Source organism: Phyllopteryx taeniolatus, chromosome 22, assembly GCF_024500385.1.
Source record: "Phyllopteryx taeniolatus isolate TA_2022b chromosome 22, UOR_Ptae_1.2, whole genome shotgun sequence".
Lineage (NCBI taxonomy): Eukaryota > Metazoa > Chordata > Actinopteri > Syngnathiformes > Syngnathidae > Phyllopteryx > Phyllopteryx taeniolatus.
Genome location: NC_084523.1, coordinates 706,232 through 733,697, shown reverse-complemented (window position 1 = coordinate 733,697; position 27,466 = coordinate 706,232). Strand labels below are relative to the sequence as shown.

The window sequence follows — 27,466 nt, the reverse complement described above, 5'->3', positions numbered from 1 at the left end:
ATTCTTTGAGTAAACAATGGTGCCTATTGATTTTTTGGCACCGAAACAAATCAAAAACTTACCATCTCTGCATGTCATTTGCGCAGGTGGCCCAGACACATAATTTCACAATGATTATACAAGAGCAGTAGGATGTTTTTAAAAAAAGACGTAAATGTGTAAATGTGATTGTGGCAGACTGCTGAGTGGTGGGGCGGTGCCCTAGCGCCCTCTATTGACCAGGCAGTGCTGGTTCAAAGACACCATCAAAATAAATATCAGCCCTGCATTACTGTCAAGCAACTACAGAAAATATGACAAAATTAAAAATGAGAAGAAAAAAAAAACATCTTCAGAGATTCTTTGGAAAGGGAAAACACCAAATCGCTCGCAAATGAGGCAATGAAGCATTCAGAACAGCTTGGGCACATGGGTACCCAGCACCCGGCTTTTTAAAAATAAAAATAAATAAAAACAAGCCTGGATTCAAATCAAACCGTTATATCCAGATTGCCAAAAAGCATTGAATTACTTTTTTCCCCATTTCCAACATCCGCTCATTGAGAAGATTTTCCCCAATGATGGCAACCACAGAAAAATGATTGTGTAGACTGGAAGTACAACCCCAATTCCAATGAAGTTGGGACGTTGTGTTAAACATAAATAAAAACAGAATGCAATGATTTGCAAATCATGTTCAACCTATATTTCATCGAATACACTACAAAGACAAGATATTTAATGTTCTAACTGATAAACTTTGTTTTTATAAGAGGATCGGTTGAAAACAAATATCGTGGAATAGCGATGACAGATCTTTATTGAAACAAAAGAGCAGCTAAAACTGCCAATTCTCAGGGGGTTTTATTTTTTAGAAGACAAATATATCACAGTACCAGTGAACATGGTGCCTATAACGCCAAATGTTTTGAAGTTGTAACATATATACAGTATGTGTCTGCAACTGTAATTTAACAGTCAATACAATATTACCTTCCAAATTAACATGCATACATTGCTGAGTGGTTTAGAATATCACTGCAGCAGAAACCTGTGACTACAAGGTCACCAATGGAGCAGTTTCCGCCGACCGCTGACACGTGTCCACAAGTTGCGGGCCGTCTGGGTGATGGTCATCCTGCGGGGCAGTCGCAGGGACTTCAAGGGTTCCCGGATGCAAGCCAGCAGCCCCGACTCATTGGGCTGCCCCAGATACTCATGGGAAATGTAGTTTATTCTCCGGAGCTGATTGCTGTAGTAGTTCCGCAGGTCACACAGCTCCTCGGCTGCGGTTTCGGAAATAAAGGAGGCCTGGGATGGAGAGCTGGGCACTGTGCGGGTAGGTGGGTCGGGAACTTGAAACGGAGATGAAACGACTACCGACGTTGCATTTGCATGGGGTTTCTTTCTCGCTCTTTGTGGGGTGGTGGATTTACGTTTAGAACTAGACTTAGCTGGTGTATTGATTTCAACATTCACCTCAACTACATGATGGGCCATATTGTCCTCTCCACCAGCATATTTGTCCATCTCATCAGTCGGGTTTACGTTAGGTTTCCTCGACAGGTCCTTGTATGCTTTAAATTGTTTCTGCTTCGATTGGGGGAGACAGCGGTTTTCCTTAACAAAAGAGTGTAAGACCTTATCAATGATCTCCTCACTGGGAGCTGGCACATCCTGTCACAATGAAAACCAGTATCAGCATAGAATTGTTGCAAGTTTATCCCAAAATGTTATGATAGCATTAAAGACACAAATTACTCAAACCATTATTGGCATTTTAAATCAAATGTAGCAAGGTGTAAAGATCGGTGGATTGGATGATTCCCTATTGCGTGAGAAGAGAACACCATAAGCAGAGCCATTGTGATTATTAGAATGTTAGTGACGTTAGTGTCTGGGATTCCAAACGAGCAAGGTAACTTGTTGTGAATAAAATAATATCAGATATTTAGATTTAATCCAAATCTCATTTTAAATTGACAAAAGGAGCAACAGGGCCACACTGGGGAGAAGAAGAAAAAAAGGCTGAATTACAATGAAAAATCCTAAAGATAAAGTTGGAATGTTGGGCAAATAAAGTTGGAATATTGGAAAACGGTCATTATTTAATGAGGAAAGTCACGCTGTCATGAGAATAAAGTTACGATCATACAAAAAAGTATATGACTTTATTACTTATGCTTTTAGTCAGACTTTTTTTATTAGGAATTTCCCTGTAAAAACGTTGTCCTATTTCACCTTTATTCTTGCAATACTCTGACTTCCTATAATAGCAATCTCCCCCCCCCCCCCCTATTTCTATCCTCTTGCGCAGGAATGTGTTAATAAATATACAATGTGCATGTTTTAAAATGTCTGTCCCTATGAAATTCAGAATAAAACAGTACAACGTGCAACCTCTAATGTCAAAAAGCAATATATTCCAGAGAAAATCTGCCTCAAAATCAGTCGAAAACTCTGAACCAATCACAGTACATCACTCAAGACCTGAGTGTTTTGTTTTTGTTTGACAGTGCCTAATTTCTTCTTACACTTAAGGTAAGACTGTTTGTGGTTTGTGTGAGGCGCTTTACCCCTTCATCATTGAAGTTAAGGTAGCACTATTGTTTTTACATCCTAATATTAACAGTGGTTCATTATTTTATTAATTTTTTTTTTTTTTTTACACATTCATGACATACGACAATGCTAACAATGACGAGTAAAGCTGTCTGTTTGACCCTGGAGAAGATTACGTCTCTTTTCCATGACTTCACTATTTCCGAACTAATCCGAAGCAGACCAGCAACCCGGAACGCATTGTGTTCGACCTTAGAGGTTCCGCATCCCGTAACTTGTAATAGGAGCCCGTGATCATCATGCATCCAGGATGTGCCAAATTGAAATCAACCAATCCTGCTGCTCAGTACCAATTAGGCATTTATTAGTTAAAGTCGAATCATTCCAGTGTCTGTAGATTGCCATGCGATGAGCAAGAAATAAAGAATGATGGACTGTACTTAGTCAGCTTCTCCTCTGGGTGGGATGGGGGGGGGGGGGGGGGGGGGGGGGCACTATGTGAGCTTTTTCTTGGTTTTCTTGGACACAGGAGCGTCTTCATCACTCTGATCTGATCCCTTTCCCACTTTGGCTTTTCCCCGTCTCTCTGTGTTTTTACCTGTTGGCCATTAACGACGACAGTCTTTACCCGTGCGGGATTAAACAGCCCAACCAGCCCAAAGGAAAAAAAAAACAAAAAAAAAACTCACATACAAGGATAATTGCTAAACTGAGCATATAGATTATGTGTCCCAAAACAATTGTTTATATTGATTATAAAGTTAACACACAACGACAATGTACTATATTCTTGACTATAGTAATGTCTGAAGTCTTCCAGAACATTAAAAAAACTACACTAGACAAAATGAAAACTAATATTTTAAATTTACACATTTTAACAAATAAACAAAATTATGATTTTCCTTCATGCCAGTGTGGTAATTGTTAATCGAAAGCATAAAAAGACAGTGAAATGCTCAAGCCAAGCCAGGAAATAGTCTATATGTGCACATACAGTATAGTACAGTATATACTTCTTAACCAATTTCCTTTCATTTGAGGATGACAGTTCATAATTTTGGTCAAATTGTTTGAACTGATCTTGTTTAGGAATTGCTCAAAAAGACTTACCCAAATTGTGTACATCTTAAAACAAACAAAAAAATAATAATTGCGAGATTGTAGAGCTGAATTATCCTGCTTCGATCGTCACCCAGTGCCATTTAGTTCATTTTACCGTTGTTCTAAATATTGGTTGATCCAAAAAGTGCTGTCAAACTATTTTTTATCCTTTAAACTACCAGCTTCAGTCAATCACGATCACTAACAAGAAGATAATAGTCCTTGGGCTATTTGAATTAAAAGACATTCTAGAACACAGGTGTCAAACTGGTGGCCCGGGGGCCAAATCCGGCCCGCAACATCATTTTATGTGGCCCGCGTAAAGCAAATCACGTGTGTTGACTTCATGATTAAAATACCAAAATTGGTGTCTTTACTTGTATAATGTTGAGCTATTGCAAGCATTTTATGTTACCAATCACCTTTTTGAAATACAACCCCAATTCCAATGAAGTTGGGACGTTGTGTAAAACAAATAATCACAGAATACAATGATTTGCAAATCATGTTCAACCACGGTGGCCGACTGGTTAGAGCGTCAGCCTCACAGTTCTGAGGGGTTCAATCCCCGTCCCCGCCTGTGTGGAGTTTGCATGTTCTCCCCGTGCCTGCGTGGGTTTTCTCCGGGCACTCCGGTTTCCTCCCACATCCCAAAAACATGCATTAATTGGAGACTCTAAATTGCCCGTAGGCATGACTGTGAGTGCGAATGGTTGTTTGTTTCTATGTGCCCTGCGATTGGCTGGCAACCAGTTCTGGGTGTACCCCGCCTCCTGCCCGATGACAGCTGGGATAGGCTCCAGCACGCCCGCGACCCTAGTGAGGAGAAGCGGCTCAGAAAATGGATGGATGGATGTTCAAACTGATAAACTTTATTGTTTTTAGGAAATAATCATTAACTTAAAATTTTATGGCTGCAACACGTTCCAAAAAAGCTGGGATAGGGTCATGTTTACCACTGTGTTACATCACCTTTTCTTTTAACAACATTCAATAAACGTTTGGGAACTGAGGACACTAATTGTTGAAGCTTTTTAGGTGGAATTCTTTCCCATTCTTGCTTGATGTACAGCTTCAGCTGTTCAACAGTCTGGGGTCTCCGTTGTCGTATTTTACGCTTCATAATGCGCCACACATTTTCAATGGGAGACAGGTCTGGACTGCAAGCAAAGCCAGTCTAGTACCCGCACTCTTTTACTACGAAGCCACGCTGTTGTAACACGTGCAGAATGTGGTTTGGCATTGTCTTGCTGAAATACGCAGGGGCGTCCGTGAAAAAGACGTTGCTTGGATGGCAGCATATGCTTCTCCAAAACCTGTATGTACCTTTCAGCATTAATGGTGCCTTCACAGATGTGTAAGTTACCCATGCCATTGGTACTAACACAGCCCCATACCATCACAGATGCTGGCTTTTGAACTTTGCGTCCATATCTGTCCGGATGGTTCTTTTCCTCTTTGGCCTGGAGGAGACGATGTCCACAATTTCCAAAAACAATTTGTAATGTGGACTCGTTGGACCACAGAACACTATTCCACTTTTCATCGGTCCATCTTAGATGAGCTCGGGCCCAGAGAAGCCGGCGGCGTTTCTGGGTGTTGTTGATAAATGTCTTTTGCTTTGCATAGTAGAGTCTCAAGTTGCACTTACGGATGTACCGCCGAACTGTATTTACTGACATAGCTTTTCTGAAGTGTTCCTGAGCCCATGCGGTGATATCCTTTACACATTGATGTCGGTTTTTGATGCGGTGCCGCCCTAGTGATCGAAGGTCACGGGCATTCAATGTCGGTTTTCGGCCTTGCTGCTTACATGCAGTGATTTGTCCAGATTCTCTGAACCTCTTGATGATATTATGGACCGTAGATGATGAAATCCCTAAATTCCTTGCAATTGTACGTTGAGGAACATTGTCCTTAAACTGTTCAACTATTTTCTCACGCACTTGTTCACAAAGAGGTGAACCTCGCCCCATCTTTGCGTGTGAATGACTGAGCAATTAAAAGCTCCTTTTATACCCAATCATGGCACCCACCTGTTCCCAATTAGTCTGTTCACCTGTGGGATATTCCAAACAGGTGTTTGATGAGCATTCCTCAACTTTCTCTGTCTTTTTTGCCACCTGTCCCAGCTTTTTTGGGAACGTGTTGCAGTTTGAACATGAAATATCTTGTCTTTTTAGTGTATTCTATTAAATATAGGTTGAACATGATTTGCAATCATTGTATTCTGTATTCACAACTTAACATAACATCCCAACTTCATTGGAATCGGGGTTGTAAATATAATAATAGTTTTAACACTTTTTTTTATTGGCTTCTGATTTTAAAACTTGATGGATACATCAATTTGTTGTGTTTATGTCATTATATGAGACAATTTTATATGGGTTCACAGTCATAACGGCCTTCCGAGAGAAGCCACAACAACAATGTGGCTCGCGACAAAAAATAGTTTGACACCCCTGTTCTACAGCCTTAAGCACCACTTCATAAAATATTACGTGAATGTTTGAACCTGTATATATATTTTGGACTCTGTGAGGATTAGAGAAAATCTTAAGAACATTCAGATTTTTTTGCACTAAACTAAATCCTACGTAAGCTTCTGACCACAACTGTTGGTGAACTTTTTCAAGTTGCTAACGCAGCAGTGATAAATTGGGAAATGGCATTTAATAGACCGAATACCTCTTTTTGGAGAAATATGGTAAATGTAACACAGAACTGGTTTGGTATTGTTTTGTCCCATTATTTGATTGAGCAATAAAACTTTGCTCAAGCACTGCACATATTCATCATATAGTAAAACAAATTTAAGCTGCATACTGTAAACAGACACTGTTACATCGAATGATCAAATGCTGCATAATAAATCTGTTTGCTCAGTTTAGCGATCCCTTGCCACAGTAACCTACAGTTTGATAAATGCAGTATTATTATTATTATTATTATTATCAGCTGGTAGAGTTCCGTATGAAATCAAGAAAACAAATCCAAGAGTGTGGTGATTCATAATTATCTAAGTTAACTAGAATGGTTTCATATATGATTAATCAGGTTAAAGAACTAAGGAAAAGCAGATGCATGTCACTTTTTGGTCATACAAGACAGAACACAACAATGAAATACACTTGGCAAAAGTCAAAACAACGGTGATTCAATGGTGACTTACCTGGATTTTGGAATAAGAAAATGTGAGACAATATTTTTATGTGATATTGATGAAAGGCACGTACAATACAAATTGAAAGTAAGAAGAAAGTGGTTAGACAAATTGCACAACAGGCCATTAAATGTAAATACTTAAACACTGAGGCTGATTTTGACTGGAGGGATTCCCACAAAAGTTGGATCAGCTTGTGATCGGAGCTTCCATTTTGCTTTTGACACACACTTTCCACTAACTACCGTGACACAAACTCTGTTTATACTATACATATCCATACTCTGTTTGATAGTGAGGTGCCTAAACTCGTCCGACTTCCAACCTATTGCCATTTCTCTCCCTCATAATAGACGGGACGAGCCAAAAGTCACCCCCTAATCTTTATCTTCTATTCAAAAGCTGTGCTGATCTCAAATCCAAAGCGCTACACAGCTGCCATCTACAGGGATCTGTTCGTCATTACTGTTGTTTGAAAGCTTGGCATTCACACACAGGCTGCGCCAGACCCTCCTACACAACTTCCCTACAAAAAAAATACTTAACGTCTAGAGATGTCGATGGCAGTAAATTAGTTAATAATACACTATACATACTGTACTTTATTTGTTGGAAAAAAAAACAAAAAAAAAACGAACGTTTCATACGTCAACAAACAAACTCAGCTATAAATCAGATGACTGTGTCTATGTAATACTAAGCTAACTTATAATGAGCTAAATTGGTGTGATTAAAATAATAGCAGATATTTGGATTTAATCAAAATCTCCTTTTAAATTTACAAAGGCTGAATTACAATTAAAAGTCCTAAAGATAAAGTTGGAATATTGGGCAAATATAGTTGTAATATTGGAAAAAGGTCATTATTTAATGAGGAAAGTCACGCCGTCATGAGAATAAAGTTACTATCACACAAAAAAAGTGTTATGACTTTATTACTTATGCTTTTAATAATACTTTTTTTATTTGGAATTTTTTTCCGTGTAAAAAGGTTGTCCTTTTTCATCTTTATTCTTGCAATACTCTGACTTCCTATCATAGCAATCTCTCCCCCCCCCACCCTCCCTCCCTCCCCTTGTCAGTGCGTTCTCGATCCCAAAACAAGTTTTTACGAGCCCATGAGTTTTGGTTTCTACAATAAAATCTATTAAATTTGGGCGTGCTGCTATAACAGATGGGAATGTAATAGGAAGGCTTCATCATTTTGGAATATGGGATTTATAGCCAGTTTATTCATCTTTACACACTGCCATAGTGTAGTTGGGGGGACTACGGGACCAAGCAGTATACAATTTTGGACATGATATAATGGTTAGTTTAAGCATGCTCCAGAGATTGGCAATAACTATTGACGAGAGAAATCCATCACGTTTGGGTCAATGGAATTTATTAATTGTTTATTTATAAATCAGATAAATGAGCGTGTATATGTAATGCTAAGGGAAGAATTTGAACTCACCAATGACGACTGAGGCGATGTCGTTCGCATCTTCATGCTCAGCGTGTGTGTTTGGCTCTTCAGCAGGGGAGCTTTGCGGCCCAGCATTAAGTAAAAGTAGGTGGTGTATGGTGTGAAACTGAAATCTCCCCTAGAAAATAGAGGGCAAACAAGGAAATTAGACCTTAGAGAAGAACTGAACCCCCAAAAGTTGAAAGCAAGAATACATTGTATGTCCCAGCACTAGTCAAAACGCAGCACTCTGATTACGATTGTGTTTGTGGAATGAACGTGCAATTATTCACACACACAAACCTCGAGTAAATCAGCCCCTATGTATTCTGTTTAGAAAATAGAAGTCACAATATGAAAAATAACCTGAGGTATCCTTGGAGCAGCAGGTGGACAATCACATCCTCAGCCTGTGGTCGAGAAAGTCTGGTGGTCTCCATTAACTTCCTGTGCTTGGCGGGGCCCCTCCCCATCCAGGCCTCCACCAACTTGAGAGGAGTCAGCTTCTCATCCATGGATGCTGCCTGCTCCAAAATCTGCACCACCTGCCTGGCATGTTGGGTAATGTCCGTGGGGAGGACATCTGTAGAGATGATGATCAGTATTGGCTGTTTTACAGAAAGTACGAGAGCTACTGGTGGAGGACTACAGACGTAGTGTAATTTTAAGTTGTAAGACTAAAAAAAAATCTTTAATCATGCTGGTTGACTGATTTCCTATGATTTACCACAAATCACATTAATTGCACATTTTAATGTATATACAGTGGGTACAGAAAGTATTCAGACCCCCTTCAATTTTTCACTCTTTGTTACAGTGCAGCCATTTGCTAAAATCATTTAGGTTAATTTTTTTCCTCATTAATGTACACACAGCACCTCATATTGACAGGGGAAAAAAACAGAATTGTTGAAATGTTTCCAGATTTGTTAAAAAAGAAAAACTGAAATATCACACAGCCATAAGTATTCAGACCCTTTGCTGTGACACTCATATATTCAGGTACTGTCCATTTCTTCTGATTATCCTTGAAAAGGTTATGCAGCCTTTCATTGGAGTCCAGCTGTGTTTGATTATTCTGTTTGGACTGGATTAGGAAAGCCACACACCTGTCTATATAAGACCTTACAGTTTAAAGTGCATGTCAGAGCAAATGAGAATCATGAGGTCAAAGGAGCTGCATGAAGAGCTCAGAGGCAGAATTGAGAAAGTTCTAGAAAGTAAACTATCAATGCAGTCCTCCACCAGTTGGGGCTTTATGTCAGAGTGGCCCGACGGAACTGCAAGACACATGAAAGCCCGTATGGAGTTTGCTAAAAAATACCTGAAGGACTCCAAGATGGTGAGAAATACAATTCTCTGGTCTGATGAGACCAAGATCGAAATTGTTGGCCTTAATTCTAAGCGGCATGTGTTGAGAAAACCAGGCACTGCTCATCACGTGTCCAATAGAGTCCCAACAGTGACGCATGGTGGTGGCAGCATCATGCTGTGGGGGTGTTTTTCAGCTGCAGGGACAGGACGACTGCTTGCATTCTAAGGAAAGATGAACGTGGCCAAGTACAGGGATATCCTGGACAAAAACCTTCTCCAGAGTGCTCAGGACCTCAGACTGGGCCAAAGGTTCACTTTCTAACAAGACAATGACCCTAAGCACACAGCTAAAATAACGAAGGAGTGGCTTCAGAACAACTCCGTGACTGTTCTTGAATAACCCAGCGAGAGCCCTGACTTAAAACCAATCGAGCATCTCTAGAGAGACCTAAAAATGGCCGTCCACCAACGTTCACCATCCAACATTCCACATTATTATCCCACTATTAAAAAATAATAAGCTCTGACCGACTGCTCATATCTCACACACAAACCTTTTCCGTTGCGGCACCTATCACACATCTGGTTGCATTGTTTGTCATCCCACACTTCATCAAAATAAACTGCCAAGAGAGAGCGACGACACCTGCCAACAGCAAAGCGAGATCACATGAGTATCTATAAAACAGTCTGTAAAAGACTAAGAAGGTGTGGAGGTGTTACCTGTCAACATTCTGGCAATAAGTCACCATCTGATTCAGCTTCTGTTGACCAACATTCTCCATCACTACCATTGTGCTGATGCGGAAGATGTCAGAAAAGCCAAAGTAGACAATGCAGTCAGCTGGAAGATCATCTCGACCTGGAGACTCAAACAAATATTCCGTAAGTAAAAAGTAGAATATCGTGTCTAGATATTCTTTTATATTACTGTACCTGCCCGTCCACTCTCCTGGTAGTAGTTTTCAACTGACTTGCTGATGGTGTGATGGATGACAAACCTAACATCATGCTTGTCTATTCCCATTCCAAATGCCACCGTGGCTACCACCACCTATAGGCAAACAGACTCATATTTAACTTCACCAGCAGTTTTGTCAGTGTTACTTCCTTATACAGTGGATAATGGCAAACTTCTAATTTATTTGTTATAATATTCAAAAGTAAAATCAAGAATAACAAACAATACTGGAATGGACTGGACTGAACCGATCTTTGGAGTAGTTGTTAAGAGTTCAATTGAATGTTCTGTTATTTCATAGAGCTGTTGTGTGTTCCTAATTGCCGGGGATACCAAAAGGAACCGGGATACATATCAGGGTGAGAAAAGGGCTTTTGATTGGTGGAGAACTGGGACATAAGAGCGCTGTGTGTGTAGCTTAAAGAAGTCTGTGCTCAAAATAACAGCAGTGTAGATTTCAATAATTCTACCATTTGTGTGCAAATCCTTTTTTAATTGCCTAGACACAAATTACCACGCATAAATTGTGAATGACGGCGGCCTTACTAAAGAGCCGTGATTCATGGTTGTTACATCAATGGAGTTTTCCCGAGACTTGTGAATTTTCATCAAAACCCAAGAAAAATAAAACACGCTTGAAATTTGAAAAGACGTTTCACTTTGAAGGAGAGCATGTTTTCTTTCTAATTCTGTATGAAATAAATCCAATAAATGTCATTTAATCAGAAAACGGTTCTCATGACTGAATTCATTTTTGGAGGCAAAATTAACCGAGCAGCATCTTTGTTCCAGATTAACAACATTTTAATTTATGGAATAACCAACCCAATTCCCGGACCTTAATCCCATCGAAAACTTGTGGGATGACATAAAAAATGATGTTTGAGACAAAACCAAGAAATGCAGTGAAATTGTGGGATGTTGTCAAATCAACCTGTTCACACATGCAAGAAATTGGTTCGACTCCATGCAACACAGATGTGAAGCACTTCTCAGAAACAGCAGTTATACAACTGAATATTAGTTTAGTGATTCAAAGGAATGATAAATCCTGTAGATTTTTTTGTTTATACGGTAAATATTTGAGTTAGTAAGAAAAATTCAGACACTGCTTTGTTGAAACAGTCCAATACCTTTTTCCCCCTGTCACTTAATTAAAAAAAAATCCATCCATCCATACCACTTATCTTTTTTTGTGTGAGTCCGATAGAGTCACTAATGGTTCAAATGTGTGGGTTGTGGCACAGATGTATTGATGAATATTGCTACATTGGCAACATTAAAGACAAGTTTTTACTCTTGTTCAAGATAAAAAAAAAAAAATGCTTTGAATACAAAAGCACCACATTTTACTTTAACCTCTTAACGACTTTGCGAGTGCTGGTCATAGACTCGATGGGACAGATTTGGCATGTAGCCTGTCGAATGTCGAACTCAGGGGCTTTCGACTTAAGAGGTTCCACTGGAGTGAATTTGTTGGTCCCTACACTTAGTGTCAAATTGACATTAGGGAATTGGGTCTTGAATCGCAAATACCTGGATTTTCCCAGCACTCCACTTGCGATGAGTGCTAGACTTATCGTCAGGGGTCAAGTTGGCGTGGTAGGGAGCGACCAAGATATCCCTCTGTTGGAGTTCAGAGGACACCGACTCTGCATCCTTCTGAGAGAACACATATATGATCCCTGCAGTATAAAAGGAAAATCCTATTATTAAAACATGTATTTATATTTTAAAACAGTCATTTTTAGCTATTACTAGTCTCGTTCACTGCAGTACCTGACTGGTCCTTGTATCGGTTCTTAATCAGTGAGGCAATGTCATTTATTAATGGAGCATCAGAAACTTTAGCACGAACCTAAGAGACAAAGATGTTCAGTGGTTCATCAAGAGATTGACACTAAAAATTAAATGTGCATTTTTTGCAGCAGTAAAAAAAAGCCTTTTTTCTTAACCAAGAGACACGAGAAAATCTTTTTTATTTCCCAGTATACAGGGACAACTGAGAACATACAATAGTTATAAAATGTCTATAGACCCCTGTTCAAATGCCTGTTTTTGTAATGCCAAAAAAAAAAAAAAAACGACCAAGAGAAATAACTTCAAAGCTTTTTCCACCATTAATGTGATTTATCACAAGTACAACTTAAAACTGCAAGCCCTCCAAGTTAACATGGATATTTGACTTCTAAAGCCGCCAATGGCAGTGAATGTATTTTAATTTCATTTTTGTTTTAATCGAGAGGGGAAGTACATATAAACAACTGAAAAAATATAACAAGTTTGTGCTTACCCTCTTATAATTCATATGTGGTTGTGTTCAGAATTAACACATTTAATTTTATTTTAAATGGTATTCAAATTAAACTGTGAAACATTTCAGAAAAGCATGATCATTAAACAAAACATAACCATAAATAAATTAATGATGGTTGTTGTTCAGTCATCAGTCGTATTTAAAAAAAATACAAAATAAAAAAAAAAAAAAAAGAATATTTCACAAATTCTGCCAGGGTATGTAAACTTATGAGCACAACTGTACATATATGTAGTCATATGTAACACTTTCATATTGGAATGAAAGTGTACACCTTTCTCATAACCTCTAGGTGGTGCTGGCATATTGGAATGAAACTGTACAGCTTTTTCATAACCTATAGATGGCGGCATACATTTATAAAATGTGAAAGTTTATTCCATTTCCTCCTATACCCATGTATAATGTGCACTGTTTTTTGACAATTTTTTTTTTTGGGGGGGGGGGGATGTGCATTATACATGAGAAATTACGTTACTACAAAGACATGATTGTGATCCATTTTGCTTTACAATCCCGTTTCTTTAATATTTCAATAAACTGCAAGTTTTGTCACAAGTATGATTAACTTTTTACATTTCATAAAATGATTTTGAGATGCAAGATTGAGTTAGCAGTTTGTGGAAGTGAACGCAAGTGACTGTCACGGATACTGTACCTCATAATAGAGATTGGTTCGGTTGAATGAGGCTGTGAGTGTGATTGGCTGTTGCACACAAAGGATCTTTCCACAGTCCTTGAGGATGCTGCTGGTTGCTGTAGCTGTGAGCCCAATTACTGGGACCTTGGGAAACTGTCGCTTCAAGATGCCCAACAGTTTATAATCTGCAGAAGGCAATACACATGTATATGACAGTGCATGTGCAAACCTCACAATGTCAAAATCTGTTCCCTTCACATATTGAACAAATTAATTACCTGGTCTGAAGTCATGTCCCCACTGGCTGCAGCAGTGCACCTCGTCTACAGCAATGCGACTCAGAAGATTTGCATTGTTGGCTTTCTCCAGACGAGACATAAACATCTTGCTCTTGGCAATTTTCTCAGGAGTCACGTAAAGTAGCTTAAATGGTGCCTTCTTGTCAATCATGCCAGCTAAAACTGTCTTAGAGTGTTCCTGTCAATACAGGAAAATACACCTGAGGATTTGAACGTGGATATTGTGTATTTGATTATCCATACAACTTCAGTCCAGGTCTGACATACTGTTTAGTTTACTTAAACTGACTCTTACTATTGGTTTAAATCAGTGGTTCTTAACCTTGTTTACCCCACAGTTTCATACGTGCATTCACCGAATCCTTCATAGCTAAAAAATTTTTATGTGAATAACATAAACAAAACATGCCAACCGCAAAAAGTATTACTCGCGAAGTCGTCATGTTGCAAACTGCTGAAATATATAATAATAACGAGCCCAAGCACACCTCCAAGTCAACCACTTCTTTGCAAATGAAGATGAGGGATTTGGACATTAATGGTTGTGTGTTGACTTTGAGGGCACAGTAAATTTAACCTGTTGTAAAGCTGCACAGTGATTACTTTACATTCTAGTAGAGTCATTTCTTCAATGTTCAATGCACATCCCTGATACTTTCCCTTACCAAGACCCAAACGTGAACTGTGCTGTCCCATACGGTTTAAAAATAATAATAATTTTTAAAAAAAACCTCCAAAATGATTATTTGAACATGAGTAAAATATGACTCCATGTTATTACCTTGCCACTAGAGGCATTGAGCATTACCGCAGGCACGTTGATGGACTTGAGGTACATGAGCTGATCCTCCATCAGCGATATCAGGGGAGTCACAACCAGTGTAAACCCTACCATGCATGCACAGCACACGCATACATACTTTGTTTACTTGTGTGGACTAATATACAGTGTTACATTTCATTCATTGTGGAACCTGAAATACGGTATGCGCTTAGGTCTGAGCATACCGTCGGAGCAGATTGCAGGTAGCTGATAGCAGAGGCTTTTTCCTCTTCCAGTGGGCATCACCAAAAATAGATCTTTTCCAGACAGGGTCAGATTGATGGCCCTCAGCTGCAGGGGTCTGAACTTGGAAAGGCGAAATGAATCCTTCAGGTGCTGAGACACATCTTTGGACCACGCAAAATCTAAAAAGGTGAAACAATTCACAGTAAATAAGGACATGTACTTGATTGAGGGTTGTAAATCATTACATTTAATTTTAATGACAAATCCTTTATTATAGATTTTTTGGGAATGGCTCGGATTGGCTCACTCATATCAAGCGTTAACTTTATTGGCGAATGACCAATGACTATTTAATAACTTTGTCACACAAGTGTAAAGACAACAAAACACTTCTGCTAATGCTAATTAACAAATGGCTTGTTGCGGTGATTTAACCCTTTAAAAAAAGGATTGAAAACAAATGGTGTGGCAACATGTACAGTGATGTTCAGTACTCACCAGTGGCATCGCTAGGACTTTTTTAGGGGGTCTGAGGCACCCCCTAAAAAATTCTCCAGCCTCCCCAAAATTATTTGGTAGTATGTGTTTTTGGTTTTATTGTCTTAGCCCCCCTAAAGCCCCTTAAAATGAATTGTGGTTTCTCCAGAATAACCCCCCCCCCCCCCCCCACCACCACCACCACCACCACCACAGTCGAAGAAAAATAACATTCACTATATGAGCATTTACACTCAGGAAATACAATACCCCATTTCTCGTTTGGGAATTTTTCATCCGCAGCAGCTACTCATATTGCAGCTGGGCTTGTCCTGCCTCGGATTCATAATAACGCCTCAATGAACAGTATATCAGTCTGCCTGTCTTGTACTGCCCCCATGTGGCAAAGGCCGGTACACCAGAAGGAGCAGCATTCCATTGGTTCAATGTGACAAAAACTGTTTAATACTATTTCTTTTTAATTATGTCATTACTGAATGTTTTTATAAAGTAAAATAATATGAAGGGCTATTTTGCCTCATTAAAAAGATACATTACAAGATATTTTATTGTTTGGGGATAGGCTGCAACAGATAAAAAGGCATTTTCAATCAAGAATTAAACTTGCATCTCAAGGTATCGCTATGCATGAAACGCAACAATGACAAAAAAACTTATTTCACAAACACTACAGTGCGATGGATTGCGAACCAACAACGTCAATTACTTTGCACGTCTGTGCAACCCTTGAGTGGCTTAAAGTTAGACTAAAAACAACATACTCTTTACGACAGATGTAACCAGGATCCTCGAGAAGGTTTCAAATGTAGCGCTTCCCTCAAATTGTCCAATTAGATGTCTAGCATGAATAGACCTACAACAAAGTCTAAAAAAAAAAAAAAAACATCCCCAAAAGGTCTGACATTTTGACTTCTCAACCCGTCAATGGCAGTGAATGTGTTAAAACACCAGGTAATTGTTTTAAATTGTCCACAAAATTGCAGTGTCTCCTTTAAAATTCGGAGGCATCACAAATATAGTTCAAATGGTGAGCATATTGTACAGGGTAAGAAGCGTAGTAATGTGGAAGGAACCTGTGCCATCATACTGCCGCATTTCCTCTTTGCTCAGTTCAAAAGCAGTTCTAGACGGCTGGCTTGACGAAGATGATGCAGGCGCGGCATCACAGGCCTCCTCCAGCTTGCACAGCAGCACGTTCTTGCGGGAACTCAACTGGGTTTTCTTTTCAAGGAGCTCTTCGATCTGTAGCTCCACCAACTCCAGCTCCGCCTCCACAGAGTCCAGCTCTGCCTGAACATCTGGAACGGAACACATTGAAAATGGAACAAATTTACAAATGTTACAAGAAAATTAAAAGGTTTCAAAAACGAAATGACGATGACCGAATTTCCTTCTTGGCATTTTAATGAAGGTACAATCGATATTTACAACAGCAATGTGTATACTAGTTTGCAATGTCAAACAACTGGATTGCAATATTCCCAGGTATCGTGGAAAATTACAAAAAGTGGTATCATTTGGAGATCAAGCACAATATTCTGAGAAAATATGCCACATAAGTTAAAAGTTCAAAACACTCAAATATTAAGTCCATCCATCCATCCATTTTCTGAGCCGCTTCTCCTCACTAGGGTCGCGGGCGTGCTGGAGCCTATCCCAGCCGTCATCGGGCAGGAGGCAGGGTACACCCTGAACTGGTTGCCAGCCAATCACAGGGCACATAGGAACAAACAACCATTCGCACTCACAGTCATGCCTACGGGCAATTTAGAGTCTCCAATTCATGCATGTTTTTGGGATGTGGGAGGAAACCGGAGTACCCGGAGAAAACCCACACAGGCACGGGGAGAACATGCAAACTCCACACAGGCGGGGCCGGGGATTGAACCCGGGTCCTCAGAACTGTGAGGCTGACGCTCTAACCAGTCGTCCACCGTGCCGCCCAAATATTAAGTAAATGTTACAATTATAATACCCAGAATTAAGTTTACAAAAGTTCCAAAAAGGCCTCAATTAATACTTTATTCATTCATTTTTGCAATTTCCCTAACATGCGTTTTTTTGGGGGGAATGTGAGAGAAAGCAGTTTTGTATTTTCCTGTATTTAACCGCAATGTTGATGTTCAAAGTACATAACGTTATAGTGTCTTACAATATTAAATACTCTTTTGGGAAATAAAACCTGTCTTGTTTTTTTTTTTTTTTTTGTGAACACTTAGGCCTACTACGCTACTGTATTTTGTGCCGGTGCAGTACTTGGAGAGCAAAGTAATTTTTGAGTGGAACCAGACTCACCATTTGTGTGACCACGGTCGTCCATGTTTTGAACAGACGTGAATTATCTGACAAAATTATAAATATGATTCCTGCAAAAAAAAAAAGAAGAAGAAAGAGCAATTGCATTAGGATGGAATAATTAATTCGTTTATATATATATATATATATAAAAAATCGAGTTCACGTACATAAATGAAAAATTTAAATATATATATATATATATATATATATATATATTAAATTACAGACTTTTCGACATGTTGAATCCACCTGCGCTAACTAATGTAAACTCGACGAGATCGTACACATGAAGTAGCAAGTTAGCTAAGGTACCAGCACGTGAAAGGAAAGTAAAGCTCTCGATCGAACGCAGCTAGTTATGCTAAAAAAAGCACATGCTTAAGGGTGGACAAGGGTTAACGAATATGTGACAAAAGAACTGACCATTCAAACACCGTTCAGAACGTTTTCCTTGTTGCTGAATCTACTTGACGGTTACTATGGTTCTACTAAACATTTCGGCGCGTTTGCCCTGGGCTTTGTCTCCCAGGTTATCAACCAGACACCACGTTCGTTTTCAAATAAAATACAACTCGCCAAGTCAACCATTTTATTTCGCGTAAAAAAAATAAAATGTAGTATGCCTTAAAAAGTAAAAAAAAAAAATATATATAAAGTTTCTAAATATGAGTTCTATTTGCATCGTGGAATTTGTCTGACACCGAACCTAGTGTGTGTGTGTGTGTGGGGGGGGGGGGGGGGGGGTAAATCAGCACATTCAAGAAACACGTGTTATGAAGCCGACTAAAACACCGTAAAATACAAAATATCCCAACAAGTCAATGTTTTTATTTCTTAAAATACATCTATTTTTCAATTTTGCATAGTAATAAAGTGGCTATCTAATATTTGCTTACATTTGAAAGCTCGCAGTAAGTGTTACCAAATTTGCTCCTTTGAATGCAACACGAGGTTATTCCGGAAGATGTCATCGAGCGAGGGTGTGTTTCCGGAAGACGTGGCTGTTGCTGCAGTGGCAGCTGTCAACCTTAATGGTTGTTAAATGAACTCTACAATCGCTTAGTTGTCGTTTACACTCGCCGGTCAAGTTAGTGCCAAGATGATTTCCTTAACGGACTCGCAAAGTAAGGCTTACCATCCAAGTAGCTTTTTCCCTTTTTCTACGAACCCGGCTTATTGAGTTGTTAGCATCCGAGGCTAGGAATGCTAGCTTTCATTTAGTTCAAGCCATGCCAACTTTCCACTTCAGTGACTTTGTTTTGTGTCCTAACGTTTTATTTCTAAATTTAGTTGATTTTTTTTTTTTTTTTTAATGTATACAACATCCGGAAAATAGATATTTCAAATGTTTGCATTTGCTTTGGAATATTGGGAACATTTTATAATGAACTACAGTAGGAACGAAAAAAAAAATAGTGGCGGTTCAGATTTTTTTTAAATTAAATAAATAACATTTTTAAAAAGGGGCAAATATTTGAAATCACACCTGCCATAGGAAATGATTGATTATAATATATCATAATTGCCTAACATGCAAGTGTTTTTTAGGTCGTCGTTGGACAGTTGCCTATTTGTCAAGTTTATTTTTGGAGTCTCAAACGATTTATGTCCTTAATAATTATGTTATTGTCGCAACCATAATGAAAATATTTAATTCTCACATATTTGATAGCGGAATTGTGTCTCTTGTATTAAAACATGTATTCCGGTGTTTGGTGGAAAACGTATGATCCTCCTGTCTGGTACACACTATTATGCTTACGCTTGCATTTTTTTTTAGTCTTAAGCTTTGCATTTATGAAGTATTTTTGTCAACATTTATAAAATGTTGTTGTACCAGTGGAGTAAGCTTGAGTTCCAGTTTAGCGGGTCTGAGGATGCTTTCTATGAGCTTTTAATTTCTGTAAAATGGTTGTATTCAAACTGCAATTCCTTAATAAATTCAATTGCATGCAAATACTGAGAAACACCATGAAACTATGCACTATTGGGAGTAGTATAAGACTGATTGTTTTTTGTTTTATTTATATCATTACAAAAAAAGTCAAGTATTTCAGAAGTCAGAAATGGCCTTCCAAGTGTTTGGGGCTGAGATAAATAATTTCTCACCTTCAAGACTTTTATTTTGGATTTCTATTTTGTCATAAAAAAAAACATTTATACAGAGGGACCATTTAGATTACCAACTTGATGGAGATGGAACACTTCTTTGCCTTCTTCAAACAAATATACACACTCACACCCAAAATTTCCAGGGAAAGAACAATGCATCTGTGAAGTTAATCCTTTAAAATACAAAATCTAGTGTGACAGCACAAGTGATATTGGTTTGGACTCCAAATTGTTTGACTTTTGGGGTTGTTCAACTTTGGAGCGTCCACTGCGACTCGCCTATTGTGAATTTGATTTTTATTTTTTTCAGCTTCATATCGCGCATCATTCGCTATATTGCAGGATTTTGAGTGTATGCTGTTAAAAAAAATTGGAGTAACATAAACACATCCTAGCCTAAAACAAAACTGTTTAAAAAAATTAAAACACATATTACAAGGAATAAAATATGCATAATATTGAAAAGGTGTAAGAGTATGCAAAAGGTTCATACAGCTTTAAAATATGTATGAACATAATAAATCTTTGGTCGATACTTCCAAATTTCTCCTATTGCGGGGGTGGTCCGGAACCTAACCCCCGTGATAAACGAGGGATTACTGTATAACATATGAAACAAATGTGATTCATTATTGTGTTACGGCCTTCTTTAGCAGCTTTCTCTCCAGAGTGCTACGCATACAGCAGCACTTCCCTCGTTGAATGAAACTGTAAACTTCAGCTCAGATAAGCCCCTGTGAACAAGCCATCTGTCAGAGTTAAGAGGGTTCTCACATCAGTCAATCCGCAAAGCTGTTTCACATCAACTGCAATGGGTTTTTTTTTTTTTTTTTTTTTTGATCAAGAAAACTGAACGGATGTGTGTCTTGTCTGTCCAACAGAAATCGGAATGGGATTAACAGGCTTCGGCGTGTTTTTCCTCTTCTTTGGGATGATCCTGTTCTTTGACAAAGCACTCCTGGCAATTGGGAACGTGAGTGTGTATATTCCGTTGCGTGGGTGTACTGTATGTGTTTTGCCATTTTACATTCGATGTATACTATGGAATCATAAGATTAGTCAATTTGGTTTCACCTTCTAATACTGCACCATGTCATTTTATTTATTTATTTATTTATTTATTTGTCCACTAGATCCTGTTTGTTGCTGGACTCGCCTTTGTCATTGGCCTAGAGAGGACTTTCCGCTTCTTCTTCCAAAAGCACAAAATGAAAGCCACCAGTTTCTTCCTGGGAGGCGTGTTTGTGGTGCTCATTGGCTGGCCTATAATCGGTGTTGTGCTGGAAGTATATGGATTTTTCCTCTTGTTTAGGTAAGAGGACACCAACAACAGTAAACCCTGCACTTGGAATGCACCAAAAGTGGTGCAATTTAGAGTTCAACTGAATTTTTCAGATTTTTAAAATATGCTTTAACAGTAATCATGCGTGATCTCAGCCAATCTGGTGAAACTTTAGGAACTGGACTGTACGTTTTATTTTTTATTTTTTATTATTTTTTTTTTTTTTCCTCCCTTCTACATTTGAAAGGGCAAGCAATAATGAATAAACAACGCAAATTCTAACACCCATGTCTCTGTTTTCATCTTTCCTCTTCTGTCACTGGTCCAGAGGCTTCTTTCCTGTTGTAATAGGCTTCATCAGAAGGATACCTGTCCTTGGCTCCATCCTAAACCTACCCTTCATCAGTGCAGTAAGTATGATCCAAGTGCATCGTTCCTTGTCTTGTTATGATTGCTCAGAGCATGTGCTTCTAGGTGATTAATCAACAAGATCAAACACTTCAACCGATAGACATTAACCGCACTGTAAATAGAAATATTTCAACAATTAAAAAGCTTATTAAACAACACCCGGGTAAATGTGTGCTTTAGTCTGTGGTCATTAAGACATATGAGATGCCTTATACACTGTGTAATTGCAGCAGATGCCGTAAGTAACTCGATTTAATGAAGATGCCCCAGCATTGGTGTGTGGGAGAAAAGAGAAAAAAAACAAAAACATTTTTGACTGTTTCTGTTTTTTTGTTTTTCAAAGCCTTCGTAGGATAATCAGCACTTGTGGTCAGTCACTGGCAATTTTCCTTGCTTGCATGTAATGCAATAAGAAGTTGATATAAAACACACCCTTGTTAAAATGTCAGTTTTTCTGAATCATTTCAGGAATCTGTTGAGGTTTAATGGAAAAATAAAATGCAAAAGTTAGGCTGGCTTAGATGTTTGCGCTCAAGTGGCACGATTCGGTTATTCGTCACGGCAGGGGAAAGAAACTCATCGAATCGGATAGCCTCTGAGCAGAATCGGCTCCCTTCCAAATGTGCATAAAAATCTCATATCGATATCTGCTGATCTAACAGGACACGCCCACATCTGCCCAAACAACACAAATGAACATTACAAAACAACTGCTGTGAATCTAAACCACAGCAAAAGCATCATTTAAATGCTTTGCCGATCACTAAATAAGCAAAATAATAACAAAATGTGGAGGTTAACCTTACTTCAAGTCACCCCCGGCCAACTAAACAGTATGCACGATGGTGTGGGGTCTCTCAAATTTGAAATATCTGGTAAGATTTTAAAAATCTTATGTCAGGAAAATCCTACTAGAACCGCTGAACTTTATTTGAGGTTAATCAGTGACTACAGTACTCCAGTTATAAGAGGGTGTGCACATTTATGCAGGGACCGTTTTTTAAATTTATTTATTTTTTATTTTTTTTAAACTCGCACTCCAAAATATTTTTTGTTTTTCAAGTAAGTTACAAGTTTATAGTTCTAATTAAAAGTGGCATAATTTCTGAAATGATTATCATTAGTTTTTTTGTTTGTTTTTTTTTACATCACAAAAACCTGGCATTTTAACAGGGCTGTGTAGACCTTTATATCCACCGTAAGTATAGTTAGTTTTATTTATTTAATTTAGTATTTATTGTTCATGTATATACAGTAGATGAAAATATAAAGTATGTAGTAGTCATAGTTTTAACTTTAAGGGCTCACACCACAGGGCATACAGACAATTACAACATAAATTAATAGAATCCAATTAATGTCTAAAATGGCTTCCTTTCTTTTTAACTGACCAGAGACTGAAAGACAAACATTCACCCGCTAAAAATCTCCAAGGTGGTACACAATCCGTTGTGGAGGCGAGGGTTGATGGTTAAGGTTTTGCAACAGTTTTTTTTATTTTATTTGCCTTTGTTAACTTCAAAGGCAATTTTGAAGGAACATAAAAGTGTAAAGACAAGTTTATTCTTGTTGATATTCATGTAAAAACAATCAAGCTTTATTGAATGACAACTGACATGATGCAAAGGGGATTTGCACCTCATGCGCCTTTTAATGATCACTTGAAACTCAAGTGTAAAAATAAGCCAAACTGTCAAACAGTGACTCATTCTGAGTTACAGTAACTGTGACAAGATACGACACATTGCGTTGCTGGAGTCATGGCTATATTCTCCCATTAGTGTGCAAGTCTTTTGTTATTTACGTCCACCAAAGAGGCGTGACTCATTGAACTCTGAGGCTGGCTGTAAATCATGTAGCATGAAGTTTTCCTGAGACCTGTGTGGCAGAGAAACCGCGTTTGGAAACTATAGCACACTTTAAACCTGAAAGTAACTTCCGTAGCAAATGCGGAAGTTAATCTTCGCCAGTGAAATGTGAGCACCGCTGACCTGCACACCTGTATGAAATAAATCAAATGGAAGTAATTTAATCAGAATATTGTGCATATGCCTTAATACATGTTTGGTGGTCCGTCAATAGAAACGCATGCGTGGTTGCCGTTGTACAGTTTAGCGGTGCCTTGTAACCATCTTGTGCAGCAGACCGCAGCCGTGTCACTTAAAACACATTTTACCACTGACGTTCCAAAAAAAAAAGATTCAAAAGCTAACTCACAATTACGCCATTACGGTGACTGTAGTTGTTCCAATAGTGAGTGTTGGATTTGACAGAGAACGCCCGCATGTCAGGGTTGCGCCACCTAGAGTGCATACCTGGCACAAGGGTGCATAATAAATGACAGATTTGAGTTGATCTGAGAATATGTGCAGCCAACTGCATCACTGTCAATCGTGTTTGTCCCGTTTTCCTGTGGCGTGTCCCCTAATTTATATATATATATATATATATATATATATATATATATATATAGCTGCAGTACATGTTCTTCTGTTGGCGGGGAAAATGAAAGTCAACATGCTTGCTGTTTTTCTTTTCTTTTCAGTATGTGGACAAAGCGGGCGAGAGCAACACCATGGTATAACACTGACATCTTGTTTGCAAAGAAGGCTTCGATTGAATATAGCAGGTTTAACAAAGCAACGTAATCTGCCAATGGAAATGATTTCAAAGTTGCTCAGGTTATACATTCAGATAACAACACCCTCCTGCTGGCGGAAGAAGACGGAAAGACTGCTTCTGTTTGCCTGTTATACTGGTCATCACTGCCCATCAAAAATAGGTCATCAGTCTGTTACTCAAAGGAGTTACCATACTATATTCCCTTCCAGTTGATGAAATCTCACATGAAAGTGGGGAATTGAAGGCATCCCCGAAACATCGAAGATGACTTCTGCAAGAATGAGTAGTGGACAGTTTTTGCCGTATTGTCCTTTTTGTGCCTCTGCTTTAAATTCTTAAAAGCTTTTAAGTGCAGCATTTTATTTGTGCTGTTATTATGAGATACTTATTTTTTATTTTTATTTTTTTTGGGGTCTCACAGCTACTACTAGTACTAGCTAGTACTTCTAACCCATATGATATCAAACATCAGGCTTGTCAATTCCACTTTGGAATGTGTATTTAAGAGGTAAACAAATTCATGAGGAGATTCATAAGGCTTTTGAGATTACTGTAAAGTCCATGTAAAACAAGTGACATTGTATCTTGGCGTGTAGGCCATTTAAATGCTGGACATTGCAGTAGGAGAGAGGGTTTGATTCCATTTTAAACTGGTTTTGTCATACTTCAGATTTAAGCACATCCACAAAAGATGCCGTTAAGAGGTCCCTTTTGTCTTGCTCCACTGTTTAGCTGCTCGCCACATCTCCAATGTAATGTGGCTTGCCAACAGCCAGAAAAGGAACCTCTTTTGCAGTCAAATACCATTTGTTGGAAAAGCTTCATTTACATGTCATTTCTGTTTGTTTGGCAAAGTAGCTTGTTTCATATCAGTGGCTAAAACTCCGATAGGTCAGACTAATTACATTATTAATTCAAGGTTTGCCCCATGAATGAGCTGTACAAATTGTGTTTACGGTATTTTGTATAAATATTTGTCACTAAAAAAAAAAAAAAAAAAAGTATTTTTGCTGGAATCTTGATATCTTAAGCATAACAAACGAACCTAAAAATCTGTTTTTCTGGGCTTGTCTTAAGTTAGTTACAGTGTTGGAGTGGAACCTCCAAAATGGAACACAATCCTATGATGCTGTTTTAGTTGTTATAGTTTTCATTTCTTCCATTACATACAGTATATTGTGAATTCATTTGTTCCAGGCTCCAACGTAGTCATCCTTTATTACCTGTACAGGCATTTTTTTTTTTTTAAATTAGCATCAAAGCATTTTTTGTCATACACATGTAAGGATAAGTTAACCAAATAAACAGGGTGACTGTCTCCTTAGTTGTAAATTCACCCTGGACAAATCATCGGCATTCCCCACTGTGAAACATGGTGGCAACATCATGCTGTGGAGATGCTTTTGTTCAGAATTGATGGGAAGATGGATGGAGCTAATTGCAGGGCAATCCTTGAAGAAAACCTGTCTAGACCTAAATCTTGAGCATCTGTAGCAAGACTTGAAAATTATTCTTCACAGATGCTGTCCATCCAATCTTGGCTGGGCTTGAGCTATTTTCAGAGAAAAATAGGCAAAAAAAAAAAATCAGTGTCGGGATGTGCAGCGCTACAAAGTATGGAAGGTCGATTAAAACAAAACAAAAAATATTTAAGTTTGTGGCTGTCAAGGTGGCAAAATGTGAACAAGTTCCAGAGGGATGAATACTTTTTCAAGGCACTGGAACTGAGGGAACCGGAAGGTGTTTACAGAGTCATACTGTCACCTAGCGACGTTTTTAGATGGTGTTGGAGTTATATGATACAATATTTATGGGTTATATTACAATATTTAACTCATTCACTTGCCAGCCTTCCCAGTTAACATGGATATTTGACTTCTAAAGCCGTCAATGGCAATGGATGTGTTAATCGTTGTACAGTATTTAGAGATATGCATATCTGTCTGTCAAAGAAGCTAATCAAAAAGCAAAACATGACACATGATGACTGTTCAACCTCCAACTATTATTTGACTTTTAAGGCAGATTTTCCATATAATGTTATGTCGGCTATGCAGAAATGCAATGTCCAAAAGATTAATAATATAGATATAAGATGACAGACACTTCCCAAAGTAGAGTTTATTTGGTCATTAAAACAAAAGTGCTAACTTTTAGAGTTAGGGTATACTGTATGTAATCAGCATATTGTACTTTTTTTTTTTTTTTAGGTGGTTCTCCGAACAGAAAAAAGGAAACTCCCAAAGCCTTGAAACTTTTTGCTGGTAGCTTGTCAAGGTTTTTATTTATTTTTATTTTATTTTTGCAGGCTTTAGATCGATTTCTGATAAATGGAAAGTAGACCTCTAGTACTTCAAGTATTTTAAAATCATTCAAACCCAAAATTGACTTAATCTGCAACATATGAAAATGCAAAATGATATTAAATTCGATTAGTCGCGATCAGTGGTTTAGGGCAGATTTGTGTGTCTGGGGGAAAAGTAAGCATTGTAATGTATTATTTATGGGAGTAGATCATAACTGCACCAGGCTTTAATTATAAGAGTTTAATAACACAATTAATTGAACGAATTCTAGGTAAACGAGCTCTCTCGGGTATATTTTTTAATGTCCATTTATTTAGTGCACAAACAGGTAAGTGAATTAAGAAAAGATGAGTAAAATTTTTTGGGTGTTTTTTTTAAACCACATAAAAATGGAAGAAAGTGCCACAGTTTGTCTTGATGAAAGGACAGCCCAATTATCCAATTACCCGAATTTCTAATGATGTCTGGCCAACCTTCAGCTGCTTTGCCAGGTCAGCCTGCAGCTGCTAGTCAGCGGCTCTGTGCAGAACGTCGTCGTTGGTTTTGACTGCGTCCTGTGTTTCAATCCGTCTTCAACACATGCAACAGTTTTCTTTTGGGCGTGATGGTGTTTGCTGATGTTACTGGCTAAGGCTAAGCTCTCAGCAACTGACCTAAGCACCTGTTCATGACGCCAGTGATAGCGGCCATCTGCTATTCTTTTGCTTCTGAACATATCTTTGCCAATAAATGCACATTTGGTCTTGATTTGTATTTTCTTCCCCAAAACAAAACAAAAAAAAGTGCAGAGGATCCAGAGCATCAGATAGAACTCACCTCTGTAGTACAGTTTTCTAAATAAGAAACAAAATATTGACTATGTACACAAAAACAGCAATTAATAGGAAATGTTCTATTCACAGCCTCCAGGAAAAGAAGAACATGTTTGACTCTTGGTATGTTGGTTCTTTTTCTGAAATACTGTGTTACATTTACAGCAGAGGTAACAAGAAGAAGAAGAATCATCTTTTATTGTCATGAACATGCATCCATGCACACGAAATTTGTTCTCTGCATTTAACCCATCACAGTGAACACATACACGTTAGTGGAACACACTGGAGCAGGGGGCAGCTGAAGCGCCCGGGGAGCATTTC

General features: G+C 38.4%; 2 protein-coding genes across 6 annotated transcripts; one reads left to right on the top strand and one right to left on the bottom strand.

Moving 5' to 3' along the window:
• Positions 1 to 781: 781 nt before the first annotated feature.
• recql (RecQ helicase-like) lies at positions 782 to 18,599 on the bottom strand. Of its 4 annotated transcripts, none has more exons than XM_061762200.1 (15): positions 18,494 to 18,599; positions 17,595 to 17,665; positions 16,373 to 16,597; positions 14,801 to 14,980; positions 14,574 to 14,680; positions 13,772 to 13,970; positions 13,512 to 13,678; positions 12,316 to 12,394; positions 12,073 to 12,221; positions 10,512 to 10,629; positions 10,299 to 10,437; positions 10,130 to 10,221; positions 8,628 to 8,844; positions 8,271 to 8,400; positions 782 to 1,656 (listed from the first exon to the last, which is right to left on the bottom strand). In XM_061762200.1, the coding sequence occupies exons 2-15, from the start codon at positions 17,617 to 17,619 to the stop codon at positions 1,045 to 1,047; spliced, it is 2,439 nt and encodes an 812-aa protein (XP_061618184.1). In that variant the 5' UTR covers positions 17,620 to 17,665; positions 18,494 to 18,599; the 3' UTR covers positions 782 to 1,044. The 4 variants fall into 4 exon arrangements, with proteins under 4 accessions (XP_061618184.1, XP_061618185.1, XP_061618183.1 ...); XM_061762201.1 differs by lacking the exon at positions 18,494 to 18,599 and adding an exon at positions 18,021 to 18,200 and having other exon boundaries at positions 782 to 1,599; XM_061762199.1 differs by lacking the exon at positions 18,494 to 18,599 and adding an exon at positions 18,021 to 18,198.
• On the top strand, positions 18,561 to 25,342 carry golt1ba (golgi transport 1Ba). Of its 2 annotated transcripts, none has more exons than XM_061762205.1 (5): positions 18,561 to 18,721; positions 20,591 to 20,682; positions 20,843 to 21,021; positions 21,320 to 21,401; positions 21,746 to 21,769. In XM_061762205.1, the coding sequence occupies exons 1-5, from the start codon at positions 18,697 to 18,699 to the stop codon at positions 21,752 to 21,754; spliced, it is 387 nt and encodes a 128-aa protein (XP_061618189.1). In that variant the 5' UTR covers positions 18,561 to 18,696; the 3' UTR covers positions 21,755 to 21,769. The 2 variants fall into 2 exon arrangements, with proteins under 2 accessions (XP_061618189.1, XP_061618188.1); XM_061762204.1 differs by lacking the exon at positions 21,746 to 21,769 and adding an exon at positions 23,948 to 25,342 and having other exon boundaries at positions 18,563 to 18,721.
• Positions 25,343 to 27,466: the final 2,124 nt, after the last annotated feature.

What these genes read in the sequence shown, in the direction of transcription:
- golt1ba (XM_061762204.1), top strand. Translation starts at nt 18,697, where the DNA reads ATGATTTCCTTAACGGACTCGCAAA. An exon ending in TTCCTTAACGGACTCGCAAA is followed by an intron (nt 18,722 to 20,590) that starts GTAAGGCTTACC and finishes TCTGTCCAACAG; the next exon opens with AAATCGGAATGGGATTAACA. An exon ending in CACTCCTGGCAATTGGGAAC is followed by an intron (nt 20,683 to 20,842) that starts GTGAGTGTGTAT and finishes TTTGTCCACTAG; the next exon opens with ATCCTGTTTGTTGCTGGACT.
- recql (XM_061762200.1), bottom strand. Translation starts at nt 17,619, where the DNA reads ATGGACGACCGTGGTCACACAAATG. An exon ending in GGGACATGACTTCAGACCAG is followed by an intron (nt 13,679 to 13,771) that starts GTAATTAATTTG and finishes TGCCTTCTGCAG; the next exon opens with ATTATAAACTGTTGGGCATC. An exon ending in GGAGTGCTGGGAAAATCCAG is followed by an intron (nt 10,630 to 12,072) that starts GTATTTGCGATT and finishes GTTTGCCTATAG; the next exon opens with GTGGTGGTAGCCACGGTGGC.